This window comes from Rhododendron vialii, chromosome 4a, assembly GCF_030253575.1.
Source record: "Rhododendron vialii isolate Sample 1 chromosome 4a, ASM3025357v1".
Taxonomy (NCBI): domain Eukaryota; kingdom Viridiplantae; phylum Streptophyta; class Magnoliopsida; order Ericales; family Ericaceae; genus Rhododendron; species Rhododendron vialii.
In genome coordinates this window covers 26,049,341-26,069,931 of record NC_080560.1, presented here as the reverse complement: position 1 = coordinate 26,069,931, position 20,591 = coordinate 26,049,341, and the positions used below count along the sequence as shown (strand labels likewise).

The 20,591-nt window shown below is 38.9% G+C and overlaps 1 protein-coding gene across 3 annotated transcripts; it reads right to left on the bottom strand.

Annotated features, from left to right (window-relative positions):
- Positions 1 to 213: 213 nt before the first annotated feature.
- Positions 214 to 19,523, bottom strand: LOC131322500 (mitochondrial fission protein ELM1-like). Of its 3 annotated transcripts, none has more exons than XM_058353849.1 (11): positions 19,265 to 19,523; positions 16,781 to 16,949; positions 16,564 to 16,639; positions 9,350 to 9,446; positions 5,637 to 5,786; positions 5,373 to 5,490; positions 4,844 to 4,956; positions 4,702 to 4,765; positions 2,170 to 2,263; positions 1,737 to 1,845; positions 214 to 758 (listed from the first exon to the last, which is right to left on the bottom strand). In XM_058353849.1, exons 1-11 carry the CDS (start codon positions 19,391 to 19,393, stop codon positions 657 to 659), a joined length of 1,221 nt encoding a protein of 406 aa, XP_058209832.1. In that variant the 5' UTR covers positions 19,394 to 19,523; the 3' UTR covers positions 214 to 656. The 3 variants fall into 3 exon arrangements, with proteins under 3 accessions (XP_058209832.1, XP_058209833.1, XP_058209830.1); XM_058353850.1 differs by having other exon boundaries at positions 5,364 to 5,490; positions 16,790 to 16,949; XM_058353847.1 differs by having other exon boundaries at positions 5,364 to 5,490; positions 19,265 to 19,522.
- Between the last annotated feature and the right edge of the window lie 1,068 nt (positions 19,524 to 20,591).

Below are 20,591 nucleotides of genomic sequence, written 5' to 3'. Positions count from 1 at the left end.
AGAGTAAATTTGCTTGGACTACCCAATGAACCTACCAACACCACCAACTCAAAAACAATGTTGACAAACTATTGTGTACATTTGTATGTCTATTATTTAGACTCAAATAACATCGAGCAAACTCGATTTTATTTGACGAGTTAGACAACTTTAAGCAGACCCAAGTAAGAAAGCTCCGTTACACATGCATTATCTCATACAGTTCCTTGGGAATTTTCTTTGTTGAACGTGTTAATGGAGTGAGTTAAATCTGATTATTCAGCACGCAATTCCACATAACATATGAAAACCAAGCCGAAAAGAAGCAGCACAAGTTAATTTGGGTGAAAGTAGGGCTGCAAAAAAGGACTAGTTTGAGCTCGATTAGGCTCGTTTATGCAGACTCAAGCTAGCAGAGGCTCGTCTCAAGTACGCTCGGGAACAAGAAAATATCTTTATCATATTTTACGTTAGTAATATATGCAGAGATTTAGACTATTTTATTAAATATTTCTTAGAGAGCTTGAGTTTGAGCTCGAGCTTATTTTTGTTCAACTCAAGCCGAGCTCATGCTAACCTAGTTTCGAATAAGCCGAGCTCAAACACTTCAAAGCTCGGCCTTGCTCGGCTCGTTTGTAGCCTTGTGGAAGGGGATACAGCCCACAATTGTAACCCCATTAAGGCTGCAATGTCCATCCATGCTCAACAAGTGCTTCGACCACATGGCAAGCTGCCTCAGCTGTGTCATTCAGTGAAGGATAGCTCCAGCTTTCAGATATCTGGACAACCAAACCGCACATTAGTAGAGGGATGAATCTTTTTACCATAAGCACAAGTTGTGAAGCAGATATCATAATTGCAGTACGCATAAGACTTGATTTTTGACAGCATACAGATGGGTCAGGGAGTGCATCTATTGTCACTTCACACATTTTATATAATTCATAATCGTAAGTGTAATTGCAGAAATATGAGAACTTTGGAAGCAAAGCAATTAACAAACATTTCCTTCATGCCTCTTGGCAACTATTTTTCGAGATCTATATCTTTGGTGACATGACGAATCAAAGCAATTAACAGAATTTCCATATAGGTCCCCTGTGCTCCAAGATGAATAGTGAATTTGGCCCCATGCTTGGACACGAGGGCATAAAGCAGAGTTTATAACAGTCCTCTTCCGTGTTGCTAAAATGTGGTACTGGGTAGGCTAGTAGGAGCAGTGAACCTCATAGCCAATTCCTTGGCTAGCCCTTTTGGGCAAGTTGACGTGGTTGTAAGATATGGTATCAGAGCCAACATTTGCACCTGACCATGTGGCTCATTCGGCTTACCAAGACTTTGACTCGACCCATTCGGTCTGTTAAGGCCCACAGAAAAGTTTGAATAGGGGATTGAGTTTTTGTCAGAGAATGATCCCATCGTCACCTCCTTGGCTAGCCCTTTGCAACATCACTCCTCACCTTAGCAAAAAAAAAAAAAAAATCACTCTTCACTTTTCCATTATTATTCTACTCGACCACCATATTTTGGAACCTATGTTTCACAACATAAAGCTAGATTAGAATATGGTAGTTTCTTGATCAAGTCACGAATAAGCCAGAAACAGAATAAGACTAAAAAGGTTTCTTCCTGCAAGACAAAAAGGTGTGATATTCAACAGCCACTATTGGTCAAGATGTAGTCAAAACAAGAAGCTCAGGCAAGTTATAGACAACGCTTTTTATCCATAATATAACCTCAGAAAGCCAATAACTCACATCTTCTTCACCAGTGAATGGTCGCACTGCTCCTCGTTCCTGCAGAGATTTGTGGAAGTCTGCTAACTTCCATGTACATCGCTCTGCTCCAATGACATAAACCGGCTTCCTGCATCATACTCCCTCCGTCCCAATTTACTTGTCTCAGTTCTATTCTAACCGGATAAAAAAACTAGTTATATCTTTAAATTGGTAATGAATTTTATATCCAATATGGATCTTGTTTGATAGATCTCGATTTGTTCTATAATACAATGTTTTCAAAATCACCTAAAACATTATAAATTACAAGATATAATCAATTGAAAAGTGGCACGAACTCCAAAAAGTGACAACTAAATTAGGACAGAGGGAGTAATATTGTTACAAATACGTTGAAAAACATGATTAAAATGAAAACAAACAAAACCAATTATATACAGTTCTACCATACCCGGTACTACAAGCCTCACTCAGCATACTAACTGAATCAGGTGTAATTACGAAAGCAGCTGCCCAAGCTAGATGCCCCATGTGAGGGTTTGGACCTAAGGAGTATTAAGCAAGGTTGTCAAACCATGAGTAGAGTCGAGAATTGGATTGGCCCTTATCGGAATCATGAATTTGATGGAATTGACAATCATAACGATTCAGCCAAAACTTCAAAAGTACAATGAAAAATATATCAATGCATTTACATAATAAAGTTACATTACATAATTGAGAACTTTAAGCTTATATCAATATAGATGTTTGTTTTCAACCATTAATTGATTATCATGCGGTCTAATAGGTAAGAAAATTGCTTCTACTGCTACCGGCGTGATCTATGATTCTTTATTGCCTTATTGGTTTTACAAGGACAAAGAGATGAATTAACAAAACCTTCATATTATTACGAAACAAACACAAGTTCAAACTTTTAATAAGCGTAATAGGTAATATCAAAGTAGACCAACTTCATATAGAAGTATAAATCCATACTTAAGTCAAAGGAGACCATTCAAAAATTAAATAAAGCATTCAAAAAATCGAGAATGCCCAAACACCCACAAGATCGAGAATAACAGTTGAAGCATACCAGAAGATGTCAAACAAGAAGAACAGTTGATAAGCTCTCAATAGTGTAAATAAAGAGGCTTATCTCTCACTTTTGTCACACACACGCGCGTAATTTGCTTGTTTTGAATGATATTGCATGGAAGTTGTGTTTTTGGCAATTATAGGTTGAACGAAGGAATAAGGTGTTTTGGACTCCAAGGATGGCTACCAAGAGCATCCGAGGCCACGTGGTACCCCTGCGGCCAAGCCCAAAAAGTCATTGGAAGAAGCCTCGGACAGTGCACGGGACGCCAAAGGGTGAATTGAAGAAGTTGGAAAGTGGCAGATTTCCAGATCAGTACGGGTACTGGCCAAAACCTCAGTACCGGTACCCTTTGTCTAGTGGCCAGCATGTTTCTGAGAGTCGAGTTGAGTACCGGTACCCCCTAAAACCTCAGTACCGGTACCCAGCTGGAAAATATGTCTACTTTTGTGCCCAATCAAGCAACAACTTAGGGGCATTTTGGTCATTTGTAACACGTTTTCTAATGGCTATAAATAGAACATTTGTCCATTTTAGTAGGTTATCTCCTTTATTGCACTTTGTCCCTCTACCTCCTTCTCCTCCTCTATTCTCTAGCTCTCCTCTCTTCAAAAGAGCAAGGAAGTTTAGAGGCTTTTGTCTTCATTAAAGTTGTAAGTACTCATCTTATTAATCAAGATCTTGCTTTTATTTAAGTTTTCATCCATGTTGTGTTTACACCCACTATGGGTGAGTAGTTTATAAGGCTTGGTCATGGGGTGATTTCTACCCATATTTGGGTACTTTAATGGCTTCTCTCTATTTTGTGCTTAATCTAGGTTTGTGAATGGATTAAAACCCTAACTTTTGGTCTAAACACAAAGATGTTAACTTTTTGATTGTGTGTAAACAAGTCTCTTGGCACACACAATGCTTGGAACCATGGCTCTCCTTGTGTTTGATAAAATGCCTAAATGAATTTTCTTCCATTTCCAAACCCCATTTTAAAAATACACTTGGTTTTAATAGCTTAATCTTCCAAGTGAGAGCAACTGACTTTGACTCTCACTTGAGTTAGCAATGAGAAGCGTTAAATGGCCCGAGTCATGAATAGTTTAATCCCATAGACCTTGCCGCTTTTAATCTTAGTTCAAACTACGTTTTCAAGTACTTAGGAGGTAGAGAGAATTCCACAATCAAAGTAAAACCAAAAGTTGGCCATCTAAACACCAAAATCCCTACATAGAGCAAACCTCCGGCCAAGCTACACCGTGCTCCCTGTGGATTTGACCCCGGACTTCCAGGTATTATTTTGTCAACAACCTAGCCCTACACTTTGGGCATATTACTACTACAACGGCTAGGTTCCGCTAAAGCAACAGTCAATCAAGATGTGAATTCAAGCTTTCTTCTTGTTCGATCAAAACCCATGTAGGCGAGAACTGATCTCTACTATCAACCTGAGATATAGATATATGCCAACACATAGATATAGAGTTTTGCAATGGGGCTTTTAAATAGCCCCATTAAATCTATTTCAACCTTATGATCAAACACACCTTATAACTACACAACCCCTTCATAAATGTTCGAAAAATAAGAATGCAAACCTTATTTGGTTGAAAAATCGGAAAGAACAAAATTCAAAATTTTTTGAGTTCACGGTCCGAAAGATCTGATTCAACCCGGACCTGGTAGGAAGTTGCTTGAAACGAATCGATGCTGAATCCTATGATTCACCCGATTCAGTGATTTGTTTATCGATTCATGCGATTTACCTTCGAGTCTTCTATATTTCCAATTCAAACCTAACATTCGAATTGCTAGCATATTGGTATCAAGTAAACAAACATTGTATGAACTTTCAAATTCTGAAACATACACTGGCAAATTCATTCCAATGAAAATAAGAATGGAAAGTACCTTTGCAGTCCCAAATGTGAACTTTATGATGATTTCTAAATTCCTTCACTAAGATATTGGATACCTGTTGACCACAGCATTGACAAACAATGAACACCTTTTCTATATCTATAAAGATAAAAGAATCTAAAAGCATTCACACCTTGTCTGGAGTTCTTCGGGAGAAAGATATTCTGACACTTCCGCAACTCCAAAGCACATTCTGCAGGGAGGCTGTCAACTGCTTTGCAAGGTCCACATCATATTGACAATGGCCTACAACAAAGACGTGAATATGGAATCACATACAAAGGGAGGTATAATTAATGATACAAAACAAATAACAGCAAGAAAAAGTGAATAAATAGATACTTAAATGTGATCTTCTCATAAAGAAAGAACTGTTGCATGTAAACACAATGTTTGCATCAAGAGCATGAATTAACATAGAAACCAGTTCTAGCAACAAAAGACCATGTATTATAACGTTTACAGGCAAGAATCCAGAGGGAGAATAGGAATCTAGCAATGTAATAAGGTAATCTACCAACTGGGATAAGTACATTTCTCTAGTATATTAAGCGCCTATTTTTTAACAGCAGGAAGCACAGAATTCCAACATAATCTCTCTCTCTGACATTTTATGCGAAGCAACCATTGAAGTTCTGAATATCATGAATTACTTGTAGGACCTCCAATGTTAACCACAAGAAGGGGCTCCATCAAATGAGCCAACTCGGCATGCCAGGCACGAGAGGCAAGCTGTAGAGCGGTAGAGTCAGCCTGATGGAGAGCTCCCAATGTCAATACCTGATTTTCAATTTCCAAGAGCAGCAAGTTAGTTACATACTTGCAGCACCTAAATGTAAACAGCAGCTGACTCCTTCTCACAACCAAAGCTTTTTTAAAGTAGTGAACACAATATGGCAAGTATATGTTCCACCTGAGACACATACCACATGTCTATCAGGAGGTTCATGTGGAGTAATCCATCTTCTAAGAAACCAAGGAATCTGCGCCTGCCCTTGAGGAGTTAATGGGTAATAATCATGGCGAGGAGTTATCACCAGATCAAAACGATTTAGCTGTGATCTAGGGTGTTGTATCTGAAGCAAAGGACATAGCTATGGGAATCAATAATATATGGCATGCTACAAAAAATCGTCAGCAAATAATATTAAAAATATTGCTAAACCAAATAGAGTAGTTAATAAATTCGAATAAAGTAGTGAATAAATTATAACATGCAAAACATAAGCGTGTAAAATTACAAAGGGAATAATTTATGTACTTGACCAAGACAAGTAAATAATTCGTGGTGAACAAAATGTAAATTAAGTTTAGGCAACTCTATCTTCAACACTACTGTTAGCGCATAACCAAATCAGGATACATACTTCTCTCAAAAGCAAACAGAAGCAAGTAAATATGAGGGCAAAGTTTGCCCTTGCCCTTTGTTAATGGACTATGAAGTACCGACATGCCTAGGAGTTGGCATATACGTGTTGGACACGAGGTGGACACGTGACACACAGGAAACACCCCAAAAGACGTATGGGACTTGCCACATTGCGTCAACACAACATTTTACTATTTTATGGTGGGAAGCGGCAGCGACACGCCCGAGATACAGGGGCATGGCGTGGTGCCTGTTGTAAGTTTTAAAAGCTTTTCTGGGATTAAATATTTATAACTTCAAGAATATTAGGCCAAAAGCATAATAAAACATGTGTCGGTATATAGATTACACCATCATTGGATAACGCATTCAATAAGAGTCCTAACGTAAATATTTGGTGATTATGATGTATAGTATACGCATAAAATTTTTTTTCTCAAGGATCAAAAGTTGTTGTGTCCCGTATGTGTCTTGTGACCGTGTCCATGCTACATAGGTATAGACCTACATAGGTATAGACCATGTGCAAATTTACCGCCTCACGTTTATTTATCACCATATAATTCATGTGGCTTGTGGACAAAAGTGCAACATCTCATTTTTTATCCAAACTAATGAAAAGTGCACCTCACTCACCTTTATGGAGAATGGACCATTTTTGAAGAAAAGAATTACCTCATAAAAAAATTTATATTCCAAAAGGATACCATTATGTTCTCTCCTTTGACTCTCCAATAATTTCAAAAATAAACAATGGAAGATGAATTGCATCCAAAAACAATGGAAGACAAACATGATTGCCCATGCAAAATCCTAAAATGGCAACTCTTATTTGCACTACTTACGCATGTAAATAGCTACTAAAGCATGAACTCTCTTGATGTAAAGGTCTATATTGTGTCAACTATGAGGAACGATAGTTATCAAAAAAAAACATGACAAATGATAAATAGCAGCCCACTTTGAAGTACCGACACCTCTAAAGGTCGAACTATCGCAGTGTCCGGACATGGGGGAAGGCGTGAGACACGGGGACACGCGTGGGACACATGTCCGACACGCCAATAATGTAATTTAAATTTTTGAGGGGGGCACGGCAGGGGTCAAACTGTAATTTTTTTTTTAAAATGGGGTCAAATTGTAATTTTTTATAAAATTGCAGGGGTCAAGCTAAAATTTTTTACAAATTTTTAGGGTCAAACTGTTATTACTTAAATATATAAATAAATATACACGTGGCGTGTCCCCCGCCGTGTCCGTGTCGCCAATTATTTAGAATTCCCGTGTCCCTGTGTTCGTATCTGTGTCTGTGTCCGTGCATATGCAACCCATTTCTAATCATCTCAAATCATAGTATTCCGTGCCTTCATTGCTTGGATATTAAATTCTTAAAAGATCTCTTTGCCTCCCCCTCTCTCTAAACTCCACCTTTTAGGGTTTCTCCGCTGCCGGGGGTAGGCGTCGCCTCCTTCCCTCCTCCCCTCGGGCTTCTCCTCCCCCCTCCCGTTTTCTCTTCTGCCTCCTTCCTCTTTGTTCTCTCTCTCTCTTCCCTTCCTCCTTCCTTTTCCTTCTCTCCCGCTTTGCAGGTCTCATTTTGCGTTTTCTGAACCGTTGATCTACATTCCCCGGTCGTCTTCCCTCTGGTTTGGCCGTTCACCGGCCGGTTGTCGCTCTTGGGTATAACCAATTTGCTTAACGGCAAGGTGTGAACTTGGTGTTTTGAGGCGGCAAGGCCAGCATGGTACCAGCGTCTACTACTCCTGAGGGTTTTCGTTTTGCCTAACAACAGGTGGGCCATGGAGCAGGTTTTTGTGCATGGGGTTCGTCGGCGGTGCCGGGTGTGTTGCAGATCTAGTGGTGGCCAGTAGCAACATTGGTGGTTTTGTAATCGCTCAAAGTGCTTCATCGTTTTTGGCTACAGTACGGCGACGGACGGCGTCGGCTTGGTACCTCGTTTTCGGATTCGTAGGCCGTTTGTGAGGACAAGCGGTTTCTTGGCAAATTTCGCTAGGGTTCGGACACGTTTGGGGCTTGGCGGCGGCGTTTGGTGGTCGGTTATTGTGGCCGGTTTGGTTTTGCTATTTTGATGGGTATAAGTGGTGGTGTTGTCTGCTGGGTTGGTGGCCAGCGGCTTGGGAGATGTGGTTAGGTTGCCTGTTAAGGCCTAGGGCTGGTTTTGGGCTTTTGGTTTGGGCATGGCCTATGTTGTCTATGGGCTTTGCTTTTTGGGGTTTAGGCTGATTTTCTCATCTAAGCTTTTTAGGCCTTTAAGGTTTTCTGGTTGTTTAAGTTGTATTGTTTATGATCTGGGCATTTTGAGGCCTTTAGGTGTTCAGACTTTGCCTTTAAGGTGTTTGGACCTCGGTCGTCTAGTTTTTTCATCCAACCCTTGGTTGGATTCCCCTCCCCTACCCCCAACTTGATGTACCCTTTGTCAAGTTTTCTTAATAAAACTTTTATTGCCAATAAAAAAAATATTAAATTCTTATTTTCGTACCTCCATTGCATAAGTTGCAAAAAGGTCATCATCACAGTTTCAAATTAACACGTGAGAAAGAATAAAAGAATAAGATGTTCCAGAGAGAGAGAGAGAGAGTCTGAAACATGTATTTTCATAAAAGTAAGATTCACTTTTCAATCTGATTGTTTAAAGTGTAGACCTTTCAAAATGCAATGGCTTGTAGTTATATGTTTGACAGTGTGATGGCCTAATGGGTTTGTGCTAAAATGGGGAAACTACTTTTTGCGAGCGAGAGAGAAGAGGGGGAGGGGAGGGGAGGGGAGGGGAGGGGAGGGGCGGGGGGGGAGAAAGAGAGAGTTTGTTTGGTATGGTTTTGTTTGCATATTTTCGCTATAAGTACGTACCTACATGTGCATTTGGTTTTTTTTGGGTGGGATGAAAGAGATGAGGTGTCAATAAACATGAATGGGATCATCCAGACAGAGCCTATACTTAGCGGGGCAAAGTGAAGGTTACCCTGAATATAACATGAAAATTCTTCATTGCAAAATCACCAAATGTAAGTAGGTTTACCTAATATAAGTCCTTCATGAGATTGACGCCTCAAATGCTCATGAAGGAAGTAAAAAGCAACAAGTATCTAAAAAAAAACAAAATAAGATAAAATAAAATAAACCAATTATCTGATCTATATAACAAGAACATCTAAGAAATAAAATAGCACATAAAACCATATTTAACATTAGGTAGTTTTATCATACAGTAATACCAACAGTCATATTTCCAAATTATAACGGGTCCTCTCAAACCTGAATAGCAAAAACTTTTTCTGGAGCTAACCGTTTAATTGAACTTGTAGCAGATATGGTATCCCAGCCAGATGCGACCACTAACAATGGTCCATCCCTAATTCCAAAAGATAAGAGTCATTAATCATGTAAAACCAGGTATATACCATAGGCTGGAAGACGAAAATCGAGAAGCTTAACATAAAAGGATATGCGCACAATTTAGGGATCTGGTATATAGCATACAAAATTGCTTATCAAAAAAAAAAAAACATCCAAAATTCCGAAGAAAATCTATGAAGAAATGAGCTGTTCCACATAACATGAAAAAAAGTTTGTCATTTGTGCAAAAGGTTTCTTCAAATAGGATAACGCCATAATGGAGCCTGGAGTGGGCCAGATCGAATTAGCCAGCTGGGCTAGGACCGAGCATGTTCCAGATGGACTGTGCCCGGTTGTGGCGGGGCGCCTCAATGGGGCCGGAGCAGAACCGAACACCTTACAGAATATCCTGAAATATGTTTTAAGTTTAAGGGTGGTGGAAGATACCTAACCGAGTAAGGCAACCATGTCAGATATCTAGGATTGGGGAAAACCCCAGACAGCCTAGGTATCTTGGAACCAAGTAAAGACAGACTATGAAAGGGGAACCATTCAAAGGTACAGAATCTCTTACGCACTCATAATCTGGGAAACCATATATCTCTTGTCCTCTTTCTCTCAGTTACTTACTTAACTTGTTAAGCATGGTAGGGGTATGTCAGCAACCACTGGCCGGATACTTGAAACATTTCTTGGAGTCTTACAGTTTCATAATGCTACTAAGCATGACCACCAGAGGTTTGCTTTCCAAGGTGAAAACCTACCCACCACAAAGTCTATCTAGATTACTTCTACGAGGTCATGTTCAGCTGTCAACTGTATTTATGTGTTTGCTGACAGCGAACAGACATGAATAAATACTCAGTGACTGGTCAATCCTTACTCTTTTTTATTTTATTTGCTAAGCCTTACTCGTATATGATACACTTGATATTCACTATGTATATGCAATGAAGTTTATCTGATCAGGAAATAGAACTATGTATTGCAGAGCCAAATTATACTAGTACTCAATCAACTGATACTTGTACATAGATTGTCATTTAAGGTCATGAATTTGCATGTAATATACCTTCAAAATTAATAGGGGCTACGGCCACCCCGTTGTTGATATCATCTGGGTTTACCCCATGAAACCATCTGTGCTTGTTCAAGTTCTTCAAGATCACACACACACACATCTAATTATCTATAGACGCAGAGAGAGAGAGAGAGAGAGAGAGAGAGAAAAAAAAAATATTTTTTGTTGTCCATATTCATTAAAAATCACACAATAAATGTAGTAGTGAATATTTATCATGAGAACCAAAAGAGAAAGAGAAAAATAGAAAACCAAAAGTGAAAGAATAGGAAGAGAGATGACCATATGTCAAATGAATAAAAGCACATTCTACCACATAAAAGTTGGCACATTCCAACACATATGATAACACAAAAAATCAACAAAAAAAAAAGAAAATTGAAAAGATAGGCTTGACTAATATTGGGAAGAAAGAGTGTAAAGTGAAAACATAAGCCCATAGTGACACCTATCATCCTATTTTAAGCTAGTTGGTCAGTGGTTGGTGGTCCCGGACACTAACCAATCACGTGAGTGCTCTCATCCATGGAAATGGCATGGAAAATTTTGGGGGATGTGATTGTTTTCTATTGCTGAAATTACACCTTCTCATTTTACAGTAGTGTAAAATCAGCACAGAGATAATCCAGTAAAGGCAAACATGCCCTGGAGTTGAACAATTCACCTCAAGCATTTAAGCAAAAAGAATTCCCGAAAAGCAATATAGTCCACAATCACCTTGACTCAAGGCATTTTCGTGGAGGTACAGGAAGACGAAACCCTAACCACAGATACGGTAATCTTTTATATAACAAGATCATTTTTATATATAACTATCTTAGAGCAGCCACTTTGTACATATATTGAAAAAGGTTAGGTCTGTCTCCGGTCCTCCCATGCCCATACCCCAATCACTTGGGGATTGCATGTGTACTGTTATTATTGTATGGTGGGTAACAAAATTTTAAGTTGTGCCAAATTTTCTTTTCTTACCTTTTTGGTTAACTGAGAGTTTTATGGAAAGAACAAACCATACAAAGCACAAGCAAGACACACCTTCCAAAGACAAAGACTTAACAAGCACAAGGAACAAAGCATAAGATAAGAAGAAACAAGAAAGGAACAAGGTATACCCAAAAATAAAGGGGAAAACTAAGATCTACCATGGCTACAAACGCTCAAAGGATAGTCCAGTAGTTACTGCACAGTAGGACATTCGGCCCACATTTCTTCGTCGATCTGAGGAGAAGAGGCTTAGTACAGGCAGAGAATGTGATTTGATCTAGAGTTCAGAGAGGGAGCCTAGAGATGCCCTTGAAAACCCTACTATGTTTCATTCCATTGGGAATAGATAGTAGGAGCCAAAGCTAAATTGCTGATAATATTGACAACAACTATTCCTTTGAGTTAACTGCATACCCAAGCAACAAAGCGAGGCTAAGGAAGAGGATACCCAGAAAGAAAGCAAAGATGGGCTACTTGAGACTGGACGGTTGCAGAGAAAGGCCAGTAGAAATAGTGGCGTTCAATGGTTTCATTGTCATGATCACATAGAGATGCAGGACAGGTTTACAAAACTTTGGGTATTGCTGCCTACAACAGAAAATCGTGGTGGTCTTGTGTTGGAAGCAAGAACAGTACTTGGGTTTTTTCTTCCTTTTTTTGGATAAAAATGAAAAGAGAGAAGAATGAGAAGAAGAGACAGAAAGTGGTGCTTCAACCTTGTGAGAGTTAAGCGATTTGTGCACGGACAGTAACCCCAATCATGAAGACTGTGGCCTCGTTAACTTAAATTCAATAATCAGCTCTATTCTATATTCTATACCAGGAAAGACAACATCCATATTTCTAATCCTTAGTAGCACGAAGTGGGGGCGGGGGTGGCAGCGGGAGCGGGTGCGGGGGAGCAGAGGCACCTAGAAGCTCCTAAGGTTGGGAGCGCCTAAGGAGCATATATAGATTATATAAAAATATGTATATAAAATATCTTTAAATACTTAACCATTAAAGAAAAAGTGATAGTGAAAAAATTTCTGATCTTAAAGTGTATATCACAAAAAACAGGTACAACCTTCATAACTGATATAGAAAGTTATATATTCTCAATTTGCAAAACTTCTTGACTAATATGATTCTCATATTCTTATTTCCACACTGGCATAACTCCCTTAAAAGTAAGAGTAAGAGAATAACTGCCTTAACGGCCCGATAAGCTCCCATCTTAGTTAGGAGCGAGCTCCCGTCAAGCTCCCATCTTGGGAGCACTGATTCGAGCTCCCGTCTAGAGAGCGCACCCATTGTAGAAGGATCCTGCTACTAAGTTCTAAGCCATACAAAAGGCTATTCTAATTCCTAAAAGTCTAGATAAAATGATCCTACATGCGTTCGCATGAACCTAATAATAATAGAAGAATACTTAGATTAAGACTTGTTAATAAACCTAGTTATATATGTACAATGAATAAGTCATATGGATGAACTTGGTTATGAATGCACATTGAATAAGAGTTGCGAATGAACCTAGTTATAAATGCAAATATTGAACCTAACAATGTATTAATGGACCTAACAATAACAACATATGATCAATGAATATGTGATTAATGTATCTAAATGCATCTTCCTGCAACTAGTAGATTCATTCAACAGCTATGTTGCCCATGATTCAGATCTTCCGAAATTATCAAAAACACCCTCCACTGCCAAACTACCACGGACACTTGTTTGAACCAAAAAAGCCTCTTGATGCTCATGCTACCCATAGCCTTTGATTTAGGCTTCCAAAGCCTGCTTGTTTAACTATTCAACAGCTACTTCATCCCTTAGAGAGCAAGGTGCAGATTTGATGACACCGCAACCCTTGATATATCCATAGTTCTAAGCTTACCTTCTAAACTCATCCATAAGATGATTTTAAACTCATACATAAGATGATAGAATGCTTGGGAACAGTGTTTTAAATGGCGAAAGGCGCACCGAGGCGCAACGGTCCCCTGGGGCTTTAGCGCAAGGCGCGAGGCGCGGCGCGCGCTTTATTGACTCGAAGCACAAAATTTTTTTTTTTCTTCGCAACGAGGCAAATTTTATTAGAATAAGTTTTCAACACAAACACTTGTAAAACTTTCAAATGTCATAAAACATAACATGTCAATGGTTAAACGAAAGTACCAAACACTAAACATAACATATCACCCATGAAAAGCTTACATAATAATGTTTAGCCCTAGTGACATAACATAAGGATTAAAGGCTATAAAATCTAGAGGCATACAGAGACGTGGAAGAGACAAAAACTTTGATTTTCTACAGTCTAACTAATTTGAAATTTTGATTTTCTGTTATGGAAGGAATAAAAAAATAAAAAAAACAAAAAAAACAGAGATGTGGGAGAAGAAGAAGAAGACGAAGAGAAAGGAGAAGAAAAAAAAACCAGAGACACGAGAAGAAGAAGAAGAAGCAAAAAAAAAAAAAAAAAACAGAGACGTGATGAGAAGAAGAAGAAGAAAAAAAAGAAGAAAAGAACAGGGACGTGAGAAGAAGAAGAAGAAGGAGGAGGAGGTGGAGGAGGAGGAGCTTACCTAGAGCTGCTATCTCTCGATCGAACAGGAGGAGAAGAAAAGGAGCAAAAGCAGCTGTCGTTAAAGCTGCTCTGCTGGGTATGATCGATTAGGGTTGAAATCGACTTAAAAGAAAGAATTATTCAGTGCATTGCGAACATGTTATGTATGGATGAGAGCCGTCAGATCTGATTTTTGGCTCACAGACGAAAAGCGCGCGCCTCAGCGCTTTGCGCCATGGCGGAGCGCCTTTCGCTCGCCTTAGGGTTCCGCGCTATAGCCCACATCTTCGAAGCGCATGCCTCGCGCTTCGCTGCGCTTTGCGCTATAGCGCGCGCTATGCGCGCTTTTTAAAACACTGCTTGGGAATATATGGATAAAACCAAGCAACATTATGCCCATTAACAGTAGGATGGTGGAGTCTAATGGCCTCCCAAGCAGGGCAATTTCGTAAGTAGAAAACAGGGAGGCAGTCCAAGCAACAATGTCAGCCAGTAGCGGACACAGGATCTGTACTCAACGGGGGCCCGAATCACTTGTATTTTTACGCTAATAACAAAAAATATAGTCTATAATATAAATATTGTTATTTACTAGTTCTAAGAAGAAGACGAGATTGTGTACATATATATTCATATTCGGATTTAGTTTTATAACTACGACCAAAAAGTGATTAATAACTTGAAATATTATCAAAATAAAAAATTAAAAAATCACTCAAGAGACTTGCAGAGGTCAATCCTATAGAACACTTTCCAAATTTACCTGAAATATAGTATAGTTAGTGGGATAATTCGAAAGTGTGCAGGGCCCCGGTCCCCCGCTTGCACCCCCATCGGTCTGCCTCTAGTGCTAGCTACATTAATATTTGGGGGAGGACAAGCCATAATTTAGATATAAGGTCATAGCCATCGCCCATCACTTATGATAACAGAAACATTAATTTTAAGATGAATTTCGTAGGCTTGACAAACTTAACATCAAGATGGTCTATATGAGCACAACAAAAAACAATAAATTGCTAGATGACGGTATTTTGGTAGTTGCAGACATTCAAATCAAGAGCGGCATGGTTCGCTGATGGAAAAGGGTCTCTAAGCGATCAAGAGCGACGTACAAGGATGGGTAGATCACGGGTCATTCATGGTAGTTTGGTAGTTCAAGAGTCATCATGAATCTTGTACTTGCATTAATATCACCTAGATGCATTAAACACATGTTAGAAGTTTCAATGTATGCATTAAACACATTTTAGTTCTTTGCATCTAATTGTTAGTAGGTTCAATGTATTAATTTATATCTAGGTTCATTCAATATCTTATTAAATGTGTTCATTGATTAGGTTCATTTCATTTAGACTTCTACGAATTAGAAGAGTCTTTTCCATGGATTATAAATTGGGATGTAATCTTTCATTTGCAATAGAATTGATTAATTAAGTGAGTTTTACAAGGATGAGGCCATTGTGATTGGGGGTTGGGCGGTGAAACTTCCTTGCAGAAACCGCCTAACCCTTGCGAGGGTTAAGCACTCCGTCTCTCTTTCTCTCTCTTCTTCTTCTCATTCTTTCCTTTCTTCTTCTTTGCACACTTATCCAAGTAATATTTCTATTTCCCCACCCAAAACCACCACAATTCTTATTGTAGGCGGCAATACTCGGAGTGTCCTACAACCGTCCTACATCAATGGGATGCCAGTTATCCTACAAAAAAAGGTGGAAGCACCATTACCTGTAATACTTGTAATCAAAGTCCTATCCATTAGCCAATGCCCTGAGATTAAAGAGTTTTCTCCATGTCCAATAGCAGTTTGATGGGGGATTCGTTGACCATAAGGATATGCTTTTAAGTACATAATGTTGACTCCACTTAACCTGAGCCAAATTTTGATTTGAGCAGATAGCATGTATGTGCCACGTCATCGCAGCAGAATTCCACTCAACCAATTTTTGCTACCAACCCCCCTTCATTCTTAGGTCTACTGATTAACTCCCAAGAGACATTATGAGAGATTGTGTAAGATTCAGTCCATGACCATAAGAATTTTCTGAAAGTTGCTCATTCTAGAAACATTGGATAGAGAATGAACAAAATGTATGCTCCGATATACTTGGATACTAAACAAGAACCCCTTAATAGTCTGCACTCTACCAGCATATGACAAGGTTTTTTCCCCCTATACCAGAATTTACAAATCATTTTGTCAATGAGAAGGGAACTGTACACACACAAGAGCTTTGTAGAAATTATAGGAATGCCCACGAATTTGACAGGGAGGGTACCTAAAAGCCCAAAATACTGCAAAGGACTGGGATTTCTGATGCAGGGATCCAGGCCATATAGAATTCTAGCTAATAATGGCTTCAGTCATGTTCTCTTTAAGGAAGGACATGTGGTGTCTTGGGAAGAAGTAAATTCTATCAGAGGCCCATATCATTAGGAAGTTCTTCAGAAAATTACATAGAGATATCCAAACGAATTCAAAAATTTAAATACAAGAAGACAAATAAAACATACTTCTCAAATGTTTCACAAGCCATTGTTGCAATTTGCTTTGCATCCGCCTCTAAAATATCTGATACGCCTTTGTTATCTGCATTTGAAGCAAGAAAATATATCAGTTTCTCTTCTTTTATGAGCAAATGTAAGATCAGCACATTATTTTCAGTAAGACAGCGTTCAAATTATTGTTGACAAATGCTGGGAATACATAACTTCAAATGAGACTAGCTACCTGGGCTACCTTTTTTTTCAGCTGGAAGGGAAATGACTCTAGTTGATTTGATACTAGGCAATCTTAGGTTACCATGTATTCGCTTTATGACATAGTCTACCTTTTTGTGAAGAGAAATCGGCAACCAATGGAGCCATTTATTGATTCCTTCTCGTGGCCTAATTACACGCTGTGCAACAATGAGTAACAAAGATATAAACACTCAGGTAAAATAAAACCAAAGATTAGGGACATAATCATCATAAACAGAGATACTTCGAAAATCAATATGCTTATTAAACCATCTGTCAAATTTTTCCACAACCCAATGAAACTAGGTCCCCTAATGCTTGTCATATCCTAAAGGGAATAGAAGAGTCCATCTAACACCAATTATCTACCACTATTTAGCAAAACAATCTTTCCAAACACATCCTATGTCCGCTACTTCTAACCTGATGTCTGTAATACGTTAACCAATGAAAAGTGATCCTCAAACTCTTATTTATAGAAGTCGCACCCCATTTGAAGTGAATTTAGAGTTACGTAGTAGTTGACTATAGAATGTCAAATGCACCTAATTTTAGATTCACCTTTCCTTGAGTCTAAGCTGCAGAAACAGTGGGACAAAGAGGGTATGGGCCTGAAGCATGAAACCAATCTTCCAAAGATTAATGAATACTTGATTCAGGTTTTTGCACCTTCAGCCAAGACAGCATGCATTTGATGCTTGTTCTGTACATACTACACATGAAATCTGTAATTAGAGTTGAAAGCTTGTTCTGTGCAAGTAAAGACGTGGACACCTAATATAGTCATTTATCATTGCAAGTCTCACTCTTCAAGGGTCCAAACAAGTTAGACTTTATCACTATCTTCAATGCTTATCATACATTACAGCTGGTGTAGTTAAACAGCACCTTAATCCCACAAAAAACCATTCACTAGGCATCAAATATGATTACCAGTATGCCTTCCTTGGACAAGGCAACAATCAATCATAGTTTTTCCACAAAAGAAAATCAATTGAAATACGTGTCCACAATATGAAAACAAGAACACTAGATACTTAACTGCATTAGTGCATTACCAAAACTACCATAAGATGTGTAAGAGAGGTTCAAATCTAGGACCAAATATTCCTAAGAAGTGAGAATATATGTGCCGGAGAGGTGAGGGTGATTAATGATTAGAGATGAGGGATGGAGTGATCTACAGTGGCGAAGAAGAAAATAGGAAATACAGAAGAACCAAGGCAGTAAAATCCCTCGGAGGAAAGGTGTGACTTGTGAGGTCACATGAGAAAGAATATTCTCTCTCTAGGAGTCTGTGCCAAAAGAGTTTCTCCCTCTAAGAATTTATCGCTGAGAAATCTGAAAGGAATATCTCATATTTATAGGCACCCTAGGCAGCATTCAGGCGCTTGGTGGTCCAATAAAATGTTGACACGTGTCCCTTCCATACCTCTTGGCTGCAAGTTGACATCACCCTCCCGCGATGGTCTCGCAGGGGGGTGCCTCTCTTCCCCTCACAACGAACCCTTCTCCTTCATTACCACCAAGCCACTAGATCCCCCTCCATTCCCTTATGGGCAAGGTCATAACTAGTTCAGTCATGCTAATACTGCAACCAAGCCTCAGGGACCCCTCAAATCCTCCCTCATGACAGGAGCAGACACGATTGTCTCGGTAAAAGATTCATTTAGGGGCCACTTGCATCACGCCTTTTCTCTAGGCCATGCTATCCCATTTCTTTCTAGGCCATCTAGATCATTCTCCTCCCATGGACATATTAGAATTCTTGGCCTTCGTCCCCTACGTCTCACAGGAGGGAGGCATGAGGGCCACACCCCCTTGCGAGTCTGCCACGTGTCACGCCTATGGTGTTGCCACATGTTGTCTTCTAGTAGGTCGGTCCAACTTCTCAACCAAGTCAAACGTTGACCACTTACCTTCCTTACAAGATGCTAACCCCTACAAATTCTCAGGCAACACTGACAAAACCAGCTCTTTAGATATCAACCTCTACTTCTTTGAGTAAGTTTTCAGAAATGAATAGATGATAGGATAACAACTGCCCTGGGCGGAAAAAAAATATTCTAGGGTCCTCATACATCAAAGCTCATAGATGTATGCAAAAAAATACTCCCATAAAATCTAAGCTTCATAGAATCATAACAACTCAAGTTCACAGACATTTGCAAATTAGAGCTAGCATGAATTACCGAAGTGATAATGCAATGTGGTAAAGTATACAGTTTACGTCCTTCCACAGCAAAATGATTGGTGTCGGCAAGATATATATTCGTATGTTTACACACACACACACTCACTCACTCACTCACGTATATTATCCATCCTTGTCGGAAAATTGATCTTTGACATCAGGTAGAACTTCTACCGTAGAAGTTAGTACAACATCGTTGTAAGCTCAAATTGACAAATCATTTGCATTGCTTTTCTGTGGTTTATAGGAAACAAAACGAGTTAAAGAAACGCTGCTCACGTATATTGTTAGCCGGTGAGAGAGCCCGAGAGCTCGGACCAAACCAATGCACTGATTCTCTGCGCCCGCAACGCCGTTTCCGATCACAACGGCTCTCCGGACAGCAGTGCAGGCCCCGACCGGCCCCATCGCAGGGCGAGTGTATTACGACGATCGAACTAGTTTCCCAATATCACCTCAACTCTCCCTCCTCTATCTTGTCAATGGCCAGTTTGGAACATAGGTTTGTTTGGAGAGAAACTAGGGAAAAGAAAGAAAAGTTCAAAATAAAAAGAGAAACTAGGGAAAAGAAAGAAAAGTTCAAAATAAAAAAGGAGACAGCTTTACGGGATGTTTGGGAGACAACTTTTTGGCTTTTCATTTTTTACTTTTTGACTTTTTGGCTTTTGGAATTATGACCAAAATGTATTTTGTATTTGGTAGAGTGTTTGAACGATATGTGCAGAATGCATTTTGCAGTAGGAGTAGTATTTGGAAGATATGGAATGAAAATGAATTATGGATTGATTTTTTACTATGTTGCCCCCGATTATTAATAATGGTATATAATGTATATAAATAATGTTTGGGGTCAATTTAAGTAATACTAACTGCGTTCTTATAAACTTATTTGTCCACAACTTATTTCAGTATTTTTTACTTTTTGTTTAGCTTTTCATTATGATTTTTAAAATTAATCATTAATCAAAAAAGTATAAAAAAATAGACCGATGTTATTATTATTATTTTTTATATAAGACGACGCTTTAAAAAAAAACATAAGAGTTGAATACTTTTTTTGCCTCTCTGTGGACTTTTTTTTTTTGTTCATATGTGTCAAACTCTTCTCGTCGAGACAAATAATTAATTCAAAAAATATAATACAAATATGACAAAAATTCAAAAAAGACAACAAAAAAGAAAGAATAAAAATTAAGTTAACAAGAATCCACCCTAAGCAAGGATACAGAACAATCCTTGATTTTGGTTCTCAAAATGGATCTAAGAAGAGCATCTTAAACTTTGCAGCGACTTTCAATAACCAAAATTATGAGTACTCTCTTTAAGAGAGATGAGAATGATAGGAGTAATTAATCTTGCATCTGTTATCACACTAGAAAGAAAACAAGGACCAGGAATTTCCATCCCCATCAAGCTGTTACCATCTCCGCCAAGAGGGCAAGAACCCGGGCTCTAAAGTGGTAAATGATCAGCAAGAAAACATCGCTGCAAGCCTGCAACAATTTGCAGCCTGTTCATTCCTCATCTGCACCACTAATCGTGAAACTTGAGAATTAAAAACCAAACCACTCATCAATTTAAGTTCAGAGCATTCAATTACCACTCT